The sequence below is a fragment of the Solanum tuberosum genome, unplaced genomic scaffold (assembly GCF_000226075.1).
Source record: "Solanum tuberosum cultivar DM 1-3 516 R44 unplaced genomic scaffold, SolTub_3.0 scf00092, whole genome shotgun sequence".
In the NCBI taxonomy this organism is placed as follows: domain Eukaryota; kingdom Viridiplantae; phylum Streptophyta; class Magnoliopsida; order Solanales; family Solanaceae; genus Solanum; species Solanum tuberosum.
The window spans coordinates 587741-607625 of NW_006239019.1; the positions used below are offsets into that span (position 1 = coordinate 587741).

Consider the following 19885-nt stretch of genomic DNA (forward strand, 5'->3'; position numbering starts at 1 on the left):
AACTCAGATAATATATGTCATACCATTGACATGAATCGCCTCTAGTAGACCATCTTATGCTCACATTTATTAGACATATATACAAAAAAATGTAAAGAATGTCACCTAGCCAAACTATTTGATACCTTGTAATAAAGAATAACTTGTAAGACATGTACATTATGTTAGTAACATTACTTTATAGGTTACGATTTTATAAGACATTTCATTTATACGTATGCTTATTAGAATTTCATTTAAGTATTTTGATTAAAATGAGCACCCTTATTTGTTTACTAGTCATTTTGTATGTTTCTTATACTAGTATATGTTGTATATGTATTGATGTTCCTAAGTTCAATGACGTTGCATTTTTATTAATGCAAGTTCACAAGGCGACAAACATTCACATTAGGTCAAGTCTTATTCTTCGATCAAATTTTTAGTGAACTTCATCTCTGTCTGGACCCTGTTCTGATCAGATGTTAATTGTACCATTTTCAAATTTTGTAAAAGTCTCCTAGACATTTTATAGTTATCATATTGTATAATTTTTGTTCAAATGACTCTATGTTACGTGTATGCAATTTATTTAGCTATTTTTGCTTGCTTATTGTCTTATAGACTTGTATATATATCTCATACTAAGTATCATATATTTGTGGTCCAATTCTTCGGCGGAGGACGTGACGCATGTGTATTAGATATTATGATTTATTTTTTTTGATATAAATTAAGAACATTTAACAAAAGTACTTAGTTTAAATTTGAGGTAAGCTAAGACTTTATTCCTTGCATTGTTTCCTTTACCTTTGACATATTTGTTAAATGAATTTGAATAAATATAAATAATTTTAAAATATGATAATGTATATAGGTCGGAACAAACATGTTCTTAAGATTTTTTATTTTATATATATATATATATATATATGATATTTTTTAGGTGTTTATTGATTTTTCACTTATGTATGATTTGCTCTTGAGATTTATAGCTTGATTTGATATCACTGACGTTTACAACATGAATTATACATAACAATTTACATGGTATATGAATATACTAAATATACATGCATAAGATATAACAAAAACTAGTCCGTCATGCATTATTCATTGATGGCAAAATATTATGAGTTATTTTGGACATTTTGATCATGAGATGTTATTATTCGAGTTTTGACTCACATAAATGATAAGCCGTTATAAGTATTCTCAAGTAGGTTAATTTATTATAATAATATAATTTCTCACCGAAGATTGTTGTAGTCAAACTTATTTATTAGTTCGTTGAATATATCATATTGCTTTATAAGTTATTATTTTTAAAATAAAAAAATGGACAATCACAATAATTACTTATGCGCTAAAATCTAAAATAAAATAAAGTGGGGCCTATTAAGTAATTGACCGTCCTAATCCCACATTGAAAGTAGAGCAACTCATACAGACTTACTACTTCTACATAACATTGTTATAAACGAAGATACAATAAAGGGTATATCTCTTATGTTATCACTTTTATGTTCTCGTAAGAATGAATCTCTTATGGTTTAAAAACTGTTGATGAACTCGAGAGCTTAAAAAAATTATTTTTAAGGTGCTGTATGTATAACTATTTATTTTTATTTTCTTATTTCTCAAGTTGATTTTTATGAGTATGCATTCATTTGTTTCGATACTTAATTTTAATGTCAGTTTAAACTCAATTTTTGTTTCAGAAGTGGATCTTGGTGAAATCATCATTGGAAACGATTGATTGATCAAAAGTGAAATCTTTTATATTCTGTTGAATTGTAAAATGCGTTGCTTTTTTAGAATGGGCAAAATACCATCAAAATCTTATCATTTTTGTCGAGGTGAGTGATTTCAATCACACTATTATTTTAAATTTAACTAAGATCCTTTGTATTTGTTTGTGAAGTCTCACTTCATTTTCTATGATGCGATTAATGTAAAATTTTGGAATATCAAACAAATCATTTTTATCAAATTCAAAAAGGTAAAATTGGACCAATTTTAATGGGTAGGCTGCAATCCAATTCATCATGAGCTTCAAATTGATAAGATTAAAATAAATTAAAGCAAATTTAGGATAAATCATGAATTTTTTTTTAAATATAGTCAATAATGTTTGATTTTTAAAACTAAGTAAACAAAAAGTTCTGCTTCATTTTCTATGATGAGATTAATGGATCCGATAGTAAAATTTTGGAATATCAACCAAACATTTTTTTTATCAAATTCAAAAAGGCTAAATTGAACCAATTTTAATGGATAGATCGTAATCCGACTCATCTCGTGAGCTTCAGATTGATAAGATTAAAATAAATTAAAGCAAATTTAGGATAAATCATGATTTTTTTTTATTAAATCTCGTCAATAATATTTGATTTTTAAAACTAAGTAAATAAATACCTTCGCCCTTCTATCAATTGTATAATGTATAAAGAGAACTAGGTGATGATATTCTATTCACCAACGTAAAAGTGGCAGAGCAGTACATACAATTACTGAATCAGCTCGGTGTTATCATTTCATAATCAAAATTGACTTCTATTTAGATTAGTTTCTTAGTAAAAGATAAGACAAGAAGTAAGGGCGTAGCAGCTGCGCGAAAGTCGTTGTGCCTTAGCGCGAAAATGCCCAGTCGAAGTCCTGCCTTGAAAAAGTTGGGACTTTTAGGCAAATTTTAGTATCCGACCCATCTCTTTCTGTCGATTCCCCTGGTTATCGAAATCTCTGATTCGATCAGGACCAGGATTCCCAATCATTTGTTTGTGGGAGCGACTCTCTGTTACCATTCTCCACCTGGATAATTTATCATATTATATTTATTTTATCTTAATTATTAAGTACTACTCTTTTTTATATATTTATATAATTTATATAATATTAAAGTAGACCAACAAATTGATTTTTTTTCTCAAATCAATCAAATCAATCCTCATCTAGAATGAATTAATATTTTAATTGATCTTTTATATGTTAGATTATTTATTTACCAGAATAATTTCTTATAAGCTCTAAATTTCAAATACTCTTCTATTACATATAAATATACGTATTTTGATACATTTTTTAAAAAGTATTTTAGATATGTCTCATTATGTTTTTAATGCCTTCAAGATGTTTATTATGAATAAGTAAGTTAATTTATTCATAATTTTAAACGTATAAAGAATTTCTTATGAAGTACTCTCACTATATTACTTTTTGTATTTATAAATCAAATAAAACAAAAAATAATAGGTTGTTTTTTTATTTCCACCTTCATTCCTATCTCGATTTGTTTTTATATATTTTTTTAATTTTTATATTTAATAATCATCTAGGTATTCAGTGCAAGTAAATTACATGAGCTCATATAAGTACAAACATTATATATATTATTTTATGTTATAATATTGAATTTGAATGAATCATTTAATAGTGCATTCATCACTATCCTTACAGAGTGTTCACCAAAAATCAAGGAAATTTTGATATTTTAGTAGTATGATTTGACTTTTTTGATTTGTTTAAATTTGATTTTTACTTTTATTAAAATACACATAATTTTACTTAGTTATGATGTTAAGTAAGAAATAGCTAAAAATTTAGCTATATAAATATTTATTCAAAAATTATAATTATACATATATGTGTATGTATGTAAATTTTTAAAATTTTACTGTGCATATTAACCTTTTGCAATTTTAGTTGATAATTTATGTATGAAGTCATTTTAATTTTTTGCTTTACATTTTAGTTTGATTTGCAATTTTTATTTTATAATTTTAAAAATTAATTTCACATCTTAAATAATTTGTCTTCGAGTCATTTTTCTGGTCATTATTATTTAATTCAATTATCATTAAGATATCTTGATATATATTATAACTAAGGGCAGCGGTGTTCATGGTTCGATTTGGATCGGTTATTGGTTAAAACCAAATCAAACCAAATGAAAAAAAATAATCGTCGGTCTGGTTATTGTAGGTTTAGTTTGTTCTTTTTTTTGGATAAATTGGATTATTTTCTTCAAGAAAATTACAAAAACAACAGAAACATTACGTAAAACACACAAGAAATTCACCTTTTCCTTTAGAAACCCACAAAAACAATAGAAACATGATGTAAAAACAAGAAATTCACCCTATATTCCAAGAAAACCACAAAAACAACAGAAAAATCAAGAATATTTGTATATAGGTTCAAGAAAGAGAAGGTTACTAGTGATAAGAGCGTCCATTGTGTAGAATCTAAAATGGAGAAATTGAACTAAATGTTATTGTTTCCTCCTATTGCAGAGAGAGCATTTCAGTCTTTTCGATTTGATCTTTTTTGATTCGCCTTATTTATATTTAATAAAATATCACTAGCCACTTTGTCTAGTGATATAGATTTTATTTTTTAAATTATAATATCTAAAATTAACTAAATTTTTGAACAATGTTTACAATTTTATATGTACTCTTTCTTTAAACAAAACTAGAATTTAGCTAGTGGTGACATAATTTCATATTTTAAATTTTATTTATAATTTTTTTAAATATAACTAAATTTTTGAACTATGCTTACAATTATTTTCAGAAATATGAAAAATTGACTAACTGATGTATTTTTTTCCCCATATATTATCCCCCAATTTACTATGAAATTATTCCTTTTAATAAATGGTAAAGGAAAAAAGACAACCTTAATAAATTGTTCTAAAACCCTTTTTCATAGTTTCAAGAACCCCCCACTTCAGAAGTAGTCGTTTTTCTCTCTTTCTCCGCTTCTCTGGTGTAATACTTCAGAAGCTCACTCTTTTAGCCCATAAAGACTGAATTTTTCTCTCTCCAATTGGAGAAACCAATCAACATATAGTTCAAATTTCTCCATTTTAGGTTTTGATTTGCATGATGGATGCTCCTATTATTGGTAAGCTTCTGTTTCTTGAAACACTCATATAAAATTCTTGATTTTTCTGTTTTGTTGTGTGGTTTTCTTGAAGTATAGGTTGAATTGCTTGTTTTACATCATTTGTGGGTTTCTGAAAGGGTGAATTTTGTTATGTTTTTACCTAATGTTTCTATTGTTCTTGTGGTTGTGGTTTTCTTGAATAAAGAATCCAAAATACATATGTAGAAAGATCTTCCGTTTTTTTCTGTTTAGTTGGGTTGTTCTTGTGGTTTTCTTGGAGGAAAGGATGATTTTTTGAGAAAATTCACCCCTTTCTCCAAGAAAACCACAAAAGCAACATGACTAAACAGAAAAAGGAAGATCTTTGTACAGGGGTGTCTCAAACATAGGTGCACAAAATAGGGATACATTTTGATTCTTTTCTTCTTCTGTTGATATGTGCTTTGTTGACATGTGCATTTGTCTTTTGGGTTCTTTTCTGGGATTAAGACCCATTGCAGGGTGTTTTCCCTGAAATTATAGAGGAGTATTTGGAGAGTGGGATCATGAAGTGCATAGCCTTTAATCGTCGCGGCACCCTTCTTGCAGGTACTGTGAATAATTCTTTACTGAACTCCCCTTCCCTTTTGATTGTGCTTTTGACATGACTAACATGACTTCAAGAAACAAAAAAAAGAATGAAAGCGAAAGAGCTACATGAGTCAAAATTATGTTGATTCATGTAGCTCTTTTGCTTTCATTCTTTTTGTTTTGTTTCTGAAGCATCATGCTGAATGTGATGATGATAGTCAATTGATATCTTGAAGCAACTCAAATATCTATTTGTTGCAAAAAAGATTAGAACTTTTTGGTGGTTGTTTAGATTAATAACTTTTAGGAAAGATATACCAATAAAAAAAGTAACTTTTAGGAATTATATGCTGCCTTTGTAAAAACCTAAACTGCCTTTGATTTTACAGCTGGATGTGCTGATGGAACTTGCATTATCTGGGATTTTGGGACCAGAGGCATTGCAAGAGAATTCAAGGACGATGACTCTGTTGCCTCTATTACGAGTGTTTGTTGGTCAAAGTATGGTCACCGCATACTTGTCTCCGCTGCTGATAAGTCCTTGTCACTCTGGGATGTTGTCAGAGGAGAGAAGATTAATCGGATCACTCTACAGCAAACCCCTTTACAAGCTCGCCTATATCCTAGGTCCACTACTCCATCTATTTGCTTGGTGTGCCCACTTTCATCTGCTCCTATGATTGTTGACTTGGAGACAGGAAGCATGACTGCGCTCCCTGTCTTGCCTACTGAAGGAGGGAATGGGGTTGCTCCTCCTTCAAAAAATAAATTTTCAGATGGATCTGCCCCATTTACTCCTACTTCTGCTTGCTTTAACAAGTACGGAGATCTGGTGTATGTGGGGAACTCCAAAGGGGAAATACTAATAGTTGACCACAGAAGTGTTCAAGTGCGTGGTATAGTTCTTGTTCCAGGCAATGCTGTTATAAAGAATATCGTGTTTAGCAGAAATGGACAGTATCTCTTAATAAATTCAACTGATCGTACAATAAGGATTTATGAGAACCTTCTTCCGGTAAAAAATGCTCTTACGGGTCTAGATGAAGCAACCAATGACCTGAATGATCTGGAAGGGGTCGAGAAGCTGAAAGCTGTTGGAGCGCTATGTTTAACTTTGTTTCGGGAGTTTCAGGATTCTGTCACCCGAGTGCACTGGAAAGCTCCGTGTTTTAGTGGTGATGGTGAGTGGGTTGTTGGTGGTTCTGCTAACAAAGGGGAGCACAAGATCTACATTTGGGATCGGGCCGGTCATCTTGTGAAAATTCTTGAAGGACCAAAGGAAGCGATAGTAGATCTAGCTTGGCATCCTGTCAACCCTGTTGTAGTCTCTGTTTCTCTGTCTGGGTTAGTCTATATATGGGCAAAAGACTTCACCGAGAATTGGAGTGCATTTGCTCCCGATTTCAAAGAACTTGAAGAAAATGAGGAGTATGTTGAAAGGGAAGATGAATTTGATCTCAATCCGGAAATTGAGAAGGTGAGAGTATTATTTGTTGGACTCGTTGAATAGGAAAGAAGTATAGATAAGGCATCCTTCCTACTTTTCTTTTTCTGTTTTTGATATGAACATGATGCTGCAGGTTAAAGGGTCTGATGTCAACGAGGATGAAGATGTTGATATAGATGGTCTGGAGAATGATTCAACTTTCAGTGATTCAGATTTGTCGGGAGATGAAATTTGCTTTTTGCCTGCTGATCCAATTCCTGATGCTCCAGAGCAACAGGACAAGTGTGTTGGTAGTAGTTCAAAGCTAGGTGAGAGCAACCAATCTGGGTCTCCTCTTTCAGAAGAGGCCGGACAAAATGGGCAAGTGAATCATGAGTCCAGTCCATTTGAAGGCGGTAAGACATTTTCGATTATATTTTAAATGAATCTAACTATTATGAATTCTGTGATTCCAAATTTCATATCCTTGGTGAGTGTAAACTCCTTGTTATGTCATGTGAAAGAAAATGTTGATAAAATCTCTATCCAGTTGACAATCCTAAATGGCTGCCTTCTAAGGTTAGTAGTGTTTAGTTTCAAATTTCTGAATTTGTGTCAGAACTTTTTATTGGATATCAATCAACTATGCCTCAATCCCAATCAACCAGGGTGTTCTCTGAAGATGTTAGAGAAGTCACTATGTACACTGAAGCAGAACTGTTATGAGTTCACTTTTAACATTAGTTCTACTAGGAATCCATGATACTTTTCTTTTGCTTCAGTATATCCTAATAAGTATCATTATCTGTATTTTGCAACAACAAGAAGTCAGAAAACTTAATTTGACTTTGCAATGGAAGGAGAGTAAAATTTGATGTCTGAGCCAGATCAAGTAAAGAAATTTCCATTGGGACATAATAGATAATGAAAAGATCAACGGTCTTTATCTATTGCATCTCTATTTCAGAGGCTATAACTTTGTTTCTCCTCATCTCCTCTGTGTAATTGTAGACTAAAATATTCTCCGTGCTTATGAAGCTGCTGCTGATGTATTTTTTTACTTATGTGCAGTGTACCCATAGTCTATCCCATGCATTTGTTCCATTCTTCGTATCATTGCACCAGTTTGAAACTAAATTTACAAAGTTGTTTGCTATTTTAGTTAGACTTCTATATGAATCTTGATAATTAGGTAACTCATAGACAATTCTGCTGCAGAGGACACAGGCACGACAGGCTTGAAAAGGAGAAGAAAGCCTTCAGAGAAGGTATTGGAACAGCAAGCTGAGAAGGTTAAGAAACCCCCACAGAAGACGAAGCCATCTGGTAAACCTCAAAACTAAAAGAATGCCTGCAAAACATTTAAGATGTTTTGGATAGTAACTTCCAGCTATCGAACATCTTCAAGTTTTTATTTCCTTGTTGTTGTTGAAAGGCCTCATGTGGTCACCTTTCCTGTTATAATGGGTGATACATCACTCAAAACCTTTATTTATGTCCATTTGAGTACTATGTTTAACTCAAGAATTAGTATGCCTATGAGCATTCCTTGAAATGTTCCTATGAAGTATGAACTTAAGTTCTAATGGATGTTGTGTTTAGTTTAGCTCTTGGTTCAATTCCTTTTGTCGATCTGAAACCTTCCCCCCTCCCCACTCTATCTCTCTGTGCCTTTCATGTGAAGAGAAAAAAGTTTCGTGTTATTAATGTGAGTTAGAATTGATGTTTGATCAGAGGCGGACCCATGTGGTGGGTTCGGGGTGTACATGCACCCGTTAACTTTGGAAAAAACTGGTATATATATGTCTATATACTTTGAAGAACTATCATATATTTTAAAAAGGGGCCCCTCCAACATATTTGTTGGATTGGATCATTTGGTTAGTCATCAGTGCTCGCCCCTTGGGCTCTTGAGCCTTGGTGCATGACTCATGTTCGAATCTTGGCTGCTACATTAGTTTTTCGTTTTAAGCTAACAGTAAGAAAAATGCATAAAATATGTATGTGGCAGGTTTCAAACATGCAACCTAAATTATGTATAGTGGTGCCCTGACCGCCAGTTCATGGAGCGAATCTCACCCTATTCTGCTTTCCTTTTTTTTAAATTTTTTTATATATACATTAGGACATCAGTCTCTGAGACGGTGTTACGTGACATGCTTCAACAAACGTGCATCTGTCTTTTGTGGTGCTCCTGTTATCTTCGAACCCTAGGTCTGCCTCTGTGTTTGATGGATATAGAAATGGAACTATTTTGAAACTGTTGTCTTTTGTTCAATTTTTTTCGTTATTAGGTGTTTCTTGAATTGCCACTCAACTCTCAAATACAGATTCTTTAAATTTTTTTCTTTTTGTTCTTTCTACATGACACTACATGACACCATGTATATAACTGACCTTTGAAGGTGGAATATTAGTAGCTTGTGCCTTTTGATTTGTCACTGCATGACCTTCACTTTTTTCTGCGAAGGACTAAACTAGCCCCATATTTGATGCCCATAATTCACTATATACCCTCCAACTTTAGCTTACTCTTTTGGCATTAAAATATTTTTGAAACATTCAAATCTTCCAATTTCTATGTAATATTTTTTGGCATTAAAATATTTTTGGATTCCTGTGATCCATATACAACAACATACCTAGTGAAATTCCACTAGAAAAAGAAGACTAATTCCTGTACTCCGTATACATTTCCTTAATGTAAATCATTTAGAATTCCATCCATTCATAAGAATAATATACTTTTCTTACTTTTGGATTCCTATAATCCGTATACAACAACATACCCAATGTAAATCCCACTAGAGAAAGGAGGCTAATACCTGCAATCCATATACATTTCCTTAACGTAAATCATTTAGATTTCCATCAATTCATAAGAATAATATACTTTCCTTATTTTTGGATTCCTGTGATCCGTTTACAACATACCCAGTGAAATTCCACTAGAAAAAGAAGGCTAATTCGTGTACTCCATATACATTTCCTTAAGTAATCATTTAGATTTCCATCAATTCATAAGAATAATATACTTTCCTTATTTTTGGATTCCTGTGATCCGTTTACAACATACCCAGTGAAATTCCACTAGAAAAAGAAGGCTAATTCGTGTACTCCATATACATTTCCTTAAGTAAATCATTTAGATTTCCATCAATTCATAAGAATAATATACTTTCCTTATTTTTGGATTTCTGTGGTCCGTATACTACTACAACAACATACTCAGTGAAATTTCACTAGAAAAAAAAGGCTAATTCCTGTGCTCCGTATACATTCCTTAATGTAAATCATTTAGATTTCTAGCAATTCATAAGAATAATATACTCTCCTTACTTTTGGATTCCTGTAATCCATATACAACAACTTACCCTGTGTAAATCCCACTAGAAAAAGGAGTCTAATTCCTGTAATCCATATGCATTTCCTTAATGTAAATCATTTAGATTTCCATCAATTCATAAGAATAATATACTTCCCTTATTTTTGGATTCCAATGGTCCGTATACAACAACAACAATTTCCACTAGAAAAAGAAGGCTAATTCCTGCCATCCGTATACATTTCCTTAATGTAAATCATTTAGATTTCCATCAATTCATAAGAATAATATACTTTCCTTATTTTTGGATTCCTGTAATCTGTGTACAACAACAACAACAACGGCATACCTAGTGAAATCCCACTTGAAAAAGGAGGCTAATTCCTGAAATCCGTGTACATAGATTTCCATCAATTCATTTAGATTTCCATCAATTCATAAGAATAATATACTTTCCTTATTTTTGGATTCCTGTAATCTGTGTACAACAACAACAACAACGGCATACCTAGTGAAATCCCACTTGAAAAAGGAGGCTAATTCCTGAAATCCGTGTACATTTCCTTAATGTAAATCATTTAGATTTCCATCAATTAATTCGTGTTGTGTTTAATTTTGTTTTGTTTTACAACAAGACAGATTCATTTGTGTATAGTTTCTTGTATAATTACTCCAGTTAGTTCAAGCTTTATTTGCCATTGATAGTCATTCTGATCAAATTAGTTTGTATACTTATTATAGCTACAAATAATTCATATGTTATCAATTTAGTAAGTCAATAATATCGACCTCCAAGTCAGTTTGTCCCTTAGTTTTTACGTAATCAATCATTTAATATTGTTGTTTCCCTCTTTCATTCATGTTGCTCGGATCCTACAGTAATGTAGCCACCTCAGTGTAGGGTCCTTCAAAAATGCAAATTGTATCCCACCACTCGCCAATGATGCTGAGTGGTAACTAGTGAAATCATGATCATATAATTAAATCAAATATAGGTCATAATTACAAAAATTTAACCATTTGTTCAACTTATTAAATAGGAATCGAGTTAATTTACATTCTTGACTAATGATCTAATTTATTTATCAACAATCTTAGTAAATAGTATATTTTGCTTATTGCGAAGGTACCATGTATATATATAATCTTCTTAACTAATATTCATATATATTATTCTTGTCTTTATCAACATAAGTATATTAATTCTTGTTTCCTCTTCAACCTTCCTAAAATACGAATTAATAAACGAGTGGTATCCTGTTTCCACTTCATTTTTCTCTTTTTTGTTTTTTCCTTGCACTGATATTTGTGTCATCTCTGAGAATACCTTGTTATTTTGGATCATTCCATATTATGATGAACCTCTTCAATTAGGTTTTCTTATATTTTTACTGCATATTGTGACATTTTGCAGGCTAATATTTGACTTAGGCGAAGCATATAAAGAGATTGCTTCACGAGAGGTCACATTAATTTACAACAGTAAGCTGTGAATTAAGTGTAAACAAGCTAGGGATTCCATCTATAAGTGGGTTATGGAGCACATTTGATGCTACCTACTTCTGAAGTTGTCCGGACTTGCACCAATGGACAGATTTTTTTCTAGCAGAGTGGTAGCAATCAATCCAGACTCTTAGAGGGACTACTAACTGTTAACATGAACCGACATTAGAACATTGCATTATATTTATCCCCTGCTGACGGAAACAACTGTTAAAGGGACAGCATCTGAACTCTGAAGAACTAGATTGCTTTCAGTTGTGGAGTTTGTTGGCTACTTGTATATACGACATGTAATGGGAAAGCTGAACTGCAAGTTTAGGCGGTGAGGGGGATTTCACCCTTGGCATAGGCTGGGAGGGAAATGCACCGAGTCTCTATGTAATTGACTGATTCAAATTTTTGATTAACTTATAGACTTGAAAGAATGATTTATTCTTATTTTCTTATATGCACATGTAAACCCCATTTTCTTTTATTTGCACAAATTAAAAGCATTACAATCCATGTAAATTTTGTACATTTTTACGTAACTCAAGTGTTGGTTGTTTTTACTCAGTTCTCCCTGATCCGATGGAGTAGTAAACATAAACCCCAAGAGCCATAATCACCATCACAGCAGCTCCAGCATTAACAAGCAGTTGTCTCTCTTCATTTAGTTCCACAAGGCTATTCTTCAAGTTGCCAATACTGCCAGGATAAAAAGAGGTACCAGCAGATACATTACTTGTACTTTCCTTTTCTTTTGATCCTTTCTGCCCAACCTTTTCTTGAAACTCTTCTCTTAAATCTTTAATCTTTTCAGCAACAATCTTTCCACCTGCATCATGGCTCTCCTTCTTTTCAACGTCCTTGCCACTTCTGATCAATTGTGTTCTGTTCTGATCCATGTTTTCTTCTTTACTCTTCTGAATCTTTGGCTCAATACTCCCAACTAGACCTTCCAAGACTTTCTTCTCATCTTTTGGTTTTTCCCTCTCACCACTAGTTTTTCCTAATGGAGTTGCTCTAAGAGCTGGAAAATCTTTATCTTCATCACCCTTTTGAGTCTTTGATGATTCAGGGCTCATCAATTGGTCGTCAAAGAATTTCATTTCCTTTACTCTAGAATCTTGATCTTTGTCAGCATTTTGAGGCTTTGGCAATTGAGCTGTGGGTTTTAAAGGGGTTGGTTTTCTTGGGGCTGCTTGAATAGTTGGGTAAGTTGTTTTGGGAGGAACATTATCACCCTTTTGAGTCACTGATGATTCAGCACTCCCCATTGTCTCATTTCTTGTAGAATCTTGAACTTTGTCAGCATGTTGAGGTTTTGGCAGTTGAGCTGTGGGTTTTAAAGGGGTTGGTTTTCTTGGGGTGGGTTCAATAGTTGGATAAGTTGTCTTTGATGATTCAGCACTCCCCAATGTCTCATTTCTTGTAGAATCTTGATCTTTGTCAGCATGTTGAGTTGTGGGTTTTAAAGGAGTTGGTTTTCTTGGGGTTTCAACAGTTGGATGATTAGTTCTGGGAGGAATATTATCATCCTTGTGAGGGATTGTGGGAGGGGATTGTTTTGTGTGTTCATCTAATAACTGCTTTGGCATTTTCCATGGCATAGTGATAATGAGGATTCCATTCTCAAATTTGGCATGGATGCCTCTCATGTTGCAATCATCAGGTGCATGAAAATCTTCTTGAAATCGATGCCATTTGTTGCCTCCTACAACCCGTTCTCCACGCACTCTCACTGTGTTCTTGCCTTCTGTACTTACTCTAATGCTCTCCTTCATGAAACCTGCAGGTGAGTTATATTAGTTTCACGCTCTCTGTACACTGAACGAATCGATACATGGTATTTTAAAGTATTGTGTTCGTGTGGATAAATAATCAGTAATTAGGGCTCAAATAGGAGGGCTATTTCTAAATAAACTCACCAGGAAGATAAATAATCAGTTTTTCAGCTTCTTCATCTTGATGCCGCTCATAAACAGGCCTAAAATCTTCGTAAACTGGGCGTGCTGCAGGTCCCCGATTAGGGCGATTAGGTCCAACGCCACCACCTCTTGGTCTCGTTGCCATTTTTTCTTCTTCTTAAGGTTTATTTATCTTGGAAACGGTTATTAGAGTTTGAAAGCTTTGATGAATATTTTGTGGGTTACAACATCTTCCATTTTATATGTGTTGGTTTCAAGAATTGCAAGTTTGGTTTGTGTTTCTTAGAGATGAAACTATTCCAATTTCATTGCTTCAAAATTCTCAGGTTTCTCCAAATGGAGAAGCTAAAGCAACAAAGCTTCTTTTTTTGTGCTCTACTCTTTCCCAAACCTTTCCAATTCATTAAGTTTGGGTTTGTAAAAGTTCAAACTTGAGATTTTTTTAATGAGATTTGAAATAGATATAATGATAAAAAAATATGCATATTAAAAAATGTGTTCATGAGTGAACGAATATGAGTAATAATATGAAAAATAGATTTCACTTATGCTATTATTCATGAACTCAACAACAATATCTTGGAGTTTTATTGTACGAGTTGAAACGCCATATTATTGTATTTGATATTTGAACAAGTCTCATTATTAACATTGTGGCAAGATTTTTTAAAAAAAATATTAGATTGAAGCTTCAATACATTGTGCTGGTGTTACTTGTAAAAGTTTCGAACTCCAGCAATTAGTGTGTGAAGTTTTACTTATAAAAAGCTTCAAGCTTCAAACTCCAACGCGATACACTAAAAAAATCATTTTATTTTTTATAGTTTTTAGATGACACCTAAATAGTGAAAAATAAATTATTATAGTTTAGATAATGGCTAAATACTGAATAACTTTGCGATTGTAGTTAAAACTTAATGGAAACTTACATAAATATACTATATTAAAAAAATATTTATCATTTATAACAATAACATTTTCTTTTTCACTTGATCACTTTTAATACATTTATAATACAATTTTAATACATAGTACAAAGAACAATTTATTATTCACATATAATACAAGTTTTATTGATGGATAATATATTTATCACACATTTTAATACACTTATAATACAATGTGTCAATTTCTTACCAAACAAACATAATATATTTTAAAAAACAGTTATAATACATATATATTGCATACATAATTAACTTTTAATACATATTGCAGATTTAACATAGTATTCCTATAAATGATAATAAATAAAATGTAAATTATTTATTAAAAGGTGTCAATCCAAGTAATTTTTCCATTATGGATTTGACAAGTGGCTATTTGCCAAAATTTCTTCCAGAATTTCAGGTGTTATGGCCCATAAATAAGTCCTGAAAGCCCAATTGAGAACCCAATTTACTCTCATAGGCCCAAGCCCTTCTAAACAAATAATCGTAAGCCCAGGCCCATTTATTCTGCCTTCTTCTTTCTTCATATACAGCAGTGGAGTTCAGATATATACATATTCACAATTGGGTGAGAGTGAGAGAGAGTCGCCGTCGAATCGGAAAATGGAGAACAGCGACGTGTTAGGATCGTCAACTGCAGCATTGGCGTAGCATGTTTTACTTCAGTGCATGTGTGATCCATCCGCCGGCAATTTCGTCAAATCCGTATCAATCTTCATTTTAGTTAAATGTAAGGTAGCTATACTACGTAGAATGTAAAGCCTCTCAATAATGAATTTTAGTTTTCTTCCATTGCTACATTGTCCTTCAGCTTTATCATAATCATTGTTAATTTGCTATAAATAGTTGTGTTTTATTATTATGCTTATATATATAATATAGTTTGTTTTTCATTTATCTAATTATTTAGAGTGTTTTTTCGTGTATTATTAGCAATATAATTTTGACTTTGATATTAATGATGAAATTTTGTCACCACATTTAGTTTTACTCCTTAATTGTTTTGTTAGTTTGATGGTGAGTTATCATGTTGCTCTTTAAATACATTTTATATTTTAAAAATTTTGTGTTTTTTTTTTTAAAATTTACTTAATGATATAACGTACACATAGTTTATATATATATATATATTTTTATTTTTATTTTATAACCGAGAAATCCGTCTGTCACCGTCCCTTTGGACTCGGTGGATATTATATATATAACGGCCTATTCATAATTTGAGTGTGAAAGGCCACTTAGGAAAATTTAGATAGATCAAAGAACACACCTATTAAGCCTAAAAGAATAAATGGCTAAGGTTTAATTGGATAATCGGATTTGTATGATTTTGAATGCCCAAGTCAATCTAGGCCAATTAACTGAGAAAACCAGAGTACTTACTTAGTAAGATGGAACTTGTAATCAGCTAGTCATCTTAGCTTAATTTCTTCCCATACTTTTAGTGATTATAAAGCACGTAGATGGATGAATTCATGGGCTTTGGATTTCTACTACTAACTGATCTAAAGTCCTATAACATACTACTGCATATTGAATATTTGCATATATTTGATCAGTTCAAATTGCATAACCAGCTATGCTTGCCATTTTAACTCAACTAGGAACTCGAAGACGTTTAGGTAGGTATAAGTATGTCCATTCGAGAAAAAAATGTTAATGCAAATAGGAATCTTAAGGGTTTTGGTTCAATAATAAGGACACAACTTGAGATGTGCAGCTAGGGTGCACATCACAAGTTCGAACACTGCGGCTAACAAGAAGCCTGAAATTTAAGTGGAACATGATAGAGGAATGGGTCTATACTCAACCGAGTTTCAAACCTATGATATCTACATGCTGATTTTTTATTATACTGAAGATTCAGGATGCTCCAGGATATTAATAAATATCAAATCACAAAAGCATAAGTAACAGAAGGAAATTTTTTGAAACTGAAAAAAAAATAAAAAATAAAAATTCCTTCTGTTACTTATGCTTTTGTGATTTGATAAGTAGCAGAAGGAAATTTCACTGATATCCTTCAGAAACAGATCTACAGATATCTCAACATTGAAGGAACAAAAAGACTTTGGATTCTTGAATCTTCTATGTTTTCCCATGTCTTAATTAGAGTTGCTATTGGTACTGTGCCTAGAAGTACCAAGTCTGATTGTCTCATTTTTCCTTTTATCTCAACATGCTTTCATATGTCATACCTTTTCAGTAAAAGGTTCAGATTGATGATTATACAAATTTACTCCAACTTATGGAATCAATGTATTGTGTTATTCATGGATATCACATTCTCTATACTCTATGCTTGTGGATGAATGTAGGCTGCATGTCGACTGATTATTAGTTTAGTTGTTGCTGTGCTGTTTGTACTTTGTTTGCTCATATTCATATTATTTCGAACAACAGGGACTTTAGAAGTATGTCATGAAAAAGCTATTTACACGTACATTTGCTTCACTTCCTGAAGATGTGAAAGTTGATGAATAGCTTCATGAGAAAATTACTTCGATTCAACTATTTGTTAGGCCTGAGAATTTGGATATCAAGCCAACATTTCAAAATGAATCATCATGGTTGGTAAGTGAACTCTGTAAAAAGTAAATTTCTGGTGAGTCATCCATTGATTCTGTTCAAGATATTGTGAAACGGATGCAAGTGCAGGGATTTTGGTTCTTAACTGCTACTTTTTCTTACTACTAGGATAGGATATGATTTCTCACTTGATTACTACTATTGTTGGGATTTGGGCCTGTCACTCATAGGATGATGATGCGTGGGTTAAGTAATAAAATTACCAGATTTTATTACTGATAAAAGAAAAGGAGTATTTAAAACAAAAATAACCAAGAGCGAGCTAACCTTCTTGTCTTTGTGCATATGTTACACTTTGACAAGATGGACACTGTTTACTCTGGCAATTACCTGGAGTATTGATTTCTAATAAAATTGTATTACTTTCATATTTTTCATTCAATTTGGTAACTTGTTGGTTAAATGTGGACCCAGATTTTCAGAGGTTTGCTGCAGATGTTTGTAAACTGGGTTTTTAATGGGTACGGCCGTCTGTTTACAGTAACGTATCAAGGCATGAAGTACGCAAAATTCAGATAATATTTTCAAAGTACCAAAGCGCGCACACTTTTTCCTTTATAGAAACGTCTTCTTTAGACTGTCCTTTTGAGTTGTGATCTTGATTACGATAAGTATAGCTCTTTCACCCTGCCATAAATAAGCATAGATATTTTGTGAATGTCATTCTGCAATGAGATGTCTAACTATTTCATTACATGCTACACTTTTTACAGCTTACGCAGAAGGAGCTACAAAAGATAAATATGTACAGGGCACCAAGAGACAAACTTGTGTGCATTCTTAATTGTTGCAAGGTTATCAATAACCTCTTGATTTTTGTTTCAGCAAAGGGTAACCCTCCAGGAGCAGACCAGTTCTCATTTATGTCACTATATAAAGGTAAGCTAGCTCATTTGCACTGATCTGATATATTAATCTTCACAATGAGAACCATGAAATAAATTTCCAAAAATAGTCTGCGCAACCTGTTTTTGTACTTTTTTCTTTTGATCCTTTCTGCTCAACCTTTTCTTGAAACTTTTTTCTTAAATCTTCACTCTTTTCAGAAACAATCTTTCCTCCTGCATCATGCCTCTCCTTCATTTCAACTTCCTTGCCACTTTCTATCAACTGTGTTCTGTTATGATCCAAGTTTTCTTCTTTACTCTTTTGAATCTTTGACTCAATACTCCCTACTATACCTTCCAAGATTTTCTTCTCATCTTTTGTTTTTTCCCTCTCACCACTAGTTTTTCCTAATGGAGTTGTTCTAAGAGATTGAAAATCTATATCTTCATCACCCTTTTGAGTCTTTGATGATTCGACATTCATCAATTGGTCGTCAAATAGTTTATTTTCCTTCACTCCAGAATCTTGATATTTGTCAGCATTTTGAGGCTTGGGCAATTGAGCTGTGGGTTTTGAAGGTTTGAGTCTTTGATGATTCGACATTCATCAATTGGTCGTCAAATAGTTTATTTTCCTTCACTCCAGAATCTTGATATTTGTCAGCATTTTGAGGCTTGGGCAATTGAGCTGTGGGTTTTGAAGGTGTTGGTTTTCTTGGGGCGGCTTCAGTAGTTGGATAAGTTGTTCTGGGAGGAACATTATCACCCTTTGGCTCAATACTACCTACTAGACCTTCCAAGATTTTCTTCTCATCTTTTGATCTTTCCTTCTCACCACTAGTTTTTCCTAATGGAATTGTTCTAAGAGCTGAAAAATCTATATTTTTATCACCCTTTTGAGTCTTTGATGATTCGGTGCTCATCAATTGGTCGTCAGAGAATTTATTTTCCTTCACTCCTGAATCTTGATCTTTGTCAGCATTTTGAGGCTTTGGCAATTGAGCTGTGGGTTTTAAAGGGGTTGGTTTTCTTGGGGCGGCTTCAGTAGTTGGATAAGTTGTTCTGGGAGGAACATTATCACCCTTTTGAGTCTTTGATGATTCAGCACTCCCCGATATCTCATTTCTTGTAGAATCTTGATCTTTGTGAGCATGTTGAGCTGTGGGTTTTAAAGGGGTTGGTTTTCTTGGGGCGGCTTCAGTAGTTGGATAAGTTGTTCTGGGAGGAACATTATTACCCTTTTGAGTCTTTGATGATTCAGCACTCCCCAATGTCTCATTTCTTGTAGAATCTTTATCTTTGTCAGCATGTTGAGCTGTGGGTTTTAAAGGGGGTGGTTTTCTTGGTGTTTCATCAGTTGAATGATTGTTTCTGGGAGGAATATGATCATCCTTCTGAGGGATTCTGTGAGGAAATTGTTTTGTTTGTTCATCTAATAATTGCCTGGGCATTTTTCGTGGCATAGTGATAGTGAGCATTCCATCCTCAAATTTGACATTGATCCTTTTCATGTTACAATCATCAGGTGCTTGAAAATCTTCTTGGAAGCGACACCATGTGTTGCTTCCTATAAAAAATTCTCCACCTACTCTCACTGTGTTCTTGCCTTCAGTACTTACTCTAATGCTCTCCTTCATGAAACCTGCAGGCAAATAAAGACAATTTAAAACTTCTACTTTAATGCATATCATAAAAGTTCTTCTATATGATGATGAGAATTTTATATCCTTTTGTTCAAAAGAGCAAACATCATATCATATATCATATATATATTACCAAAAGTGGGAAGGTTCAAAGTGTAAAAGTTGAATTACCATTTTACCCTTTCACTATATATATATATATATATATTACTAAAAGTGGGAAGGTTCAAAGTGTAAAAGTTGAATTACCATTTTACCCTTTCGTTAAATTAA

At 32.8% G+C, this 19885-nt stretch overlaps 2 protein-coding genes across 3 annotated transcripts; one reads left to right on the forward strand and one right to left on the reverse strand.

The window, feature by feature from the left end:
- The first annotated feature begins 4664 nt into the window (after positions 1-4664).
- Positions 4665-12145, forward strand: LOC102602044 (protein RBL). Of its 2 annotated transcripts, XM_006347656.2 has the most exons (6): positions 4665-4887; positions 5359-5457; positions 5829-6916; positions 7020-7281; positions 8084-8191; positions 11605-12145. In XM_006347656.2, the coding sequence occupies exons 1-6, from the start codon at positions 4866-4868 to the stop codon at positions 11607-11609; spliced, it is 1584 nt and encodes a 527-aa protein (XP_006347718.1). In that variant the 5' UTR covers positions 4665-4865; the 3' UTR covers positions 11610-12145. The 2 variants fall into 2 exon arrangements, with proteins under 2 accessions (XP_006347718.1, XP_006347717.1); XM_006347655.2 differs by lacking the exon at positions 11605-12145 and having other exon boundaries at positions 8084-8484.
- On the reverse strand, positions 12142-19647 carry LOC102601717 (uncharacterized). Its single transcript, XM_006347654.2, has 4 exons — positions 18527-19647; positions 18148-18432; positions 13604-13760; positions 12142-13464 (listed from the first exon to the last, which is right to left on the reverse strand). Exons 1-4 carry the CDS (start codon positions 19604-19606, stop codon positions 12242-12244), a joined length of 2745 nt encoding a protein of 914 aa, XP_006347716.2. The 5' UTR covers positions 19607-19647; the 3' UTR covers positions 12142-12241.
- Positions 19648-19885: the final 238 nt, after the last annotated feature.

Coding starts and splice junctions, on each gene's coding strand:
- LOC102602044 (XM_006347655.2), top strand. CDS start 4,866: ATGATGGATGCTCCTATTATTG. Junction 6,917..7,019: donor TCAATCCGGAAATTGAGAAG/GTGAGAGTATTA, acceptor ATGATGCTGCAG/GTTAAAGGGTCTGATGTCAA. Junction 7,282..8,083: donor GTCCAGTCCATTTGAAGGCG/GTAAGACATTTT, acceptor ATTCTGCTGCAG/AGGACACAGGCACGACAGGC.
- LOC102601717 (XM_006347654.2), bottom strand. CDS start 19,606: ATGAAGGAGAGCATTAGAGTAAGTACTGAAGGCAAGAACACAGTGAGA. Junction 18,433..18,526: donor TCAAAACCCACAGCTCAATT/GCCCAAGCCTCA, acceptor GAATCATCAAAG/ACTCAAAAGGGTGATGAAGA. Junction 13,761..18,147: donor GAAAAAAGTTTCAAGAAAAG/GTTGAGCAGAAA, acceptor AATAAACCTTAA/GAAGAAGAAAAAATGGCAAC.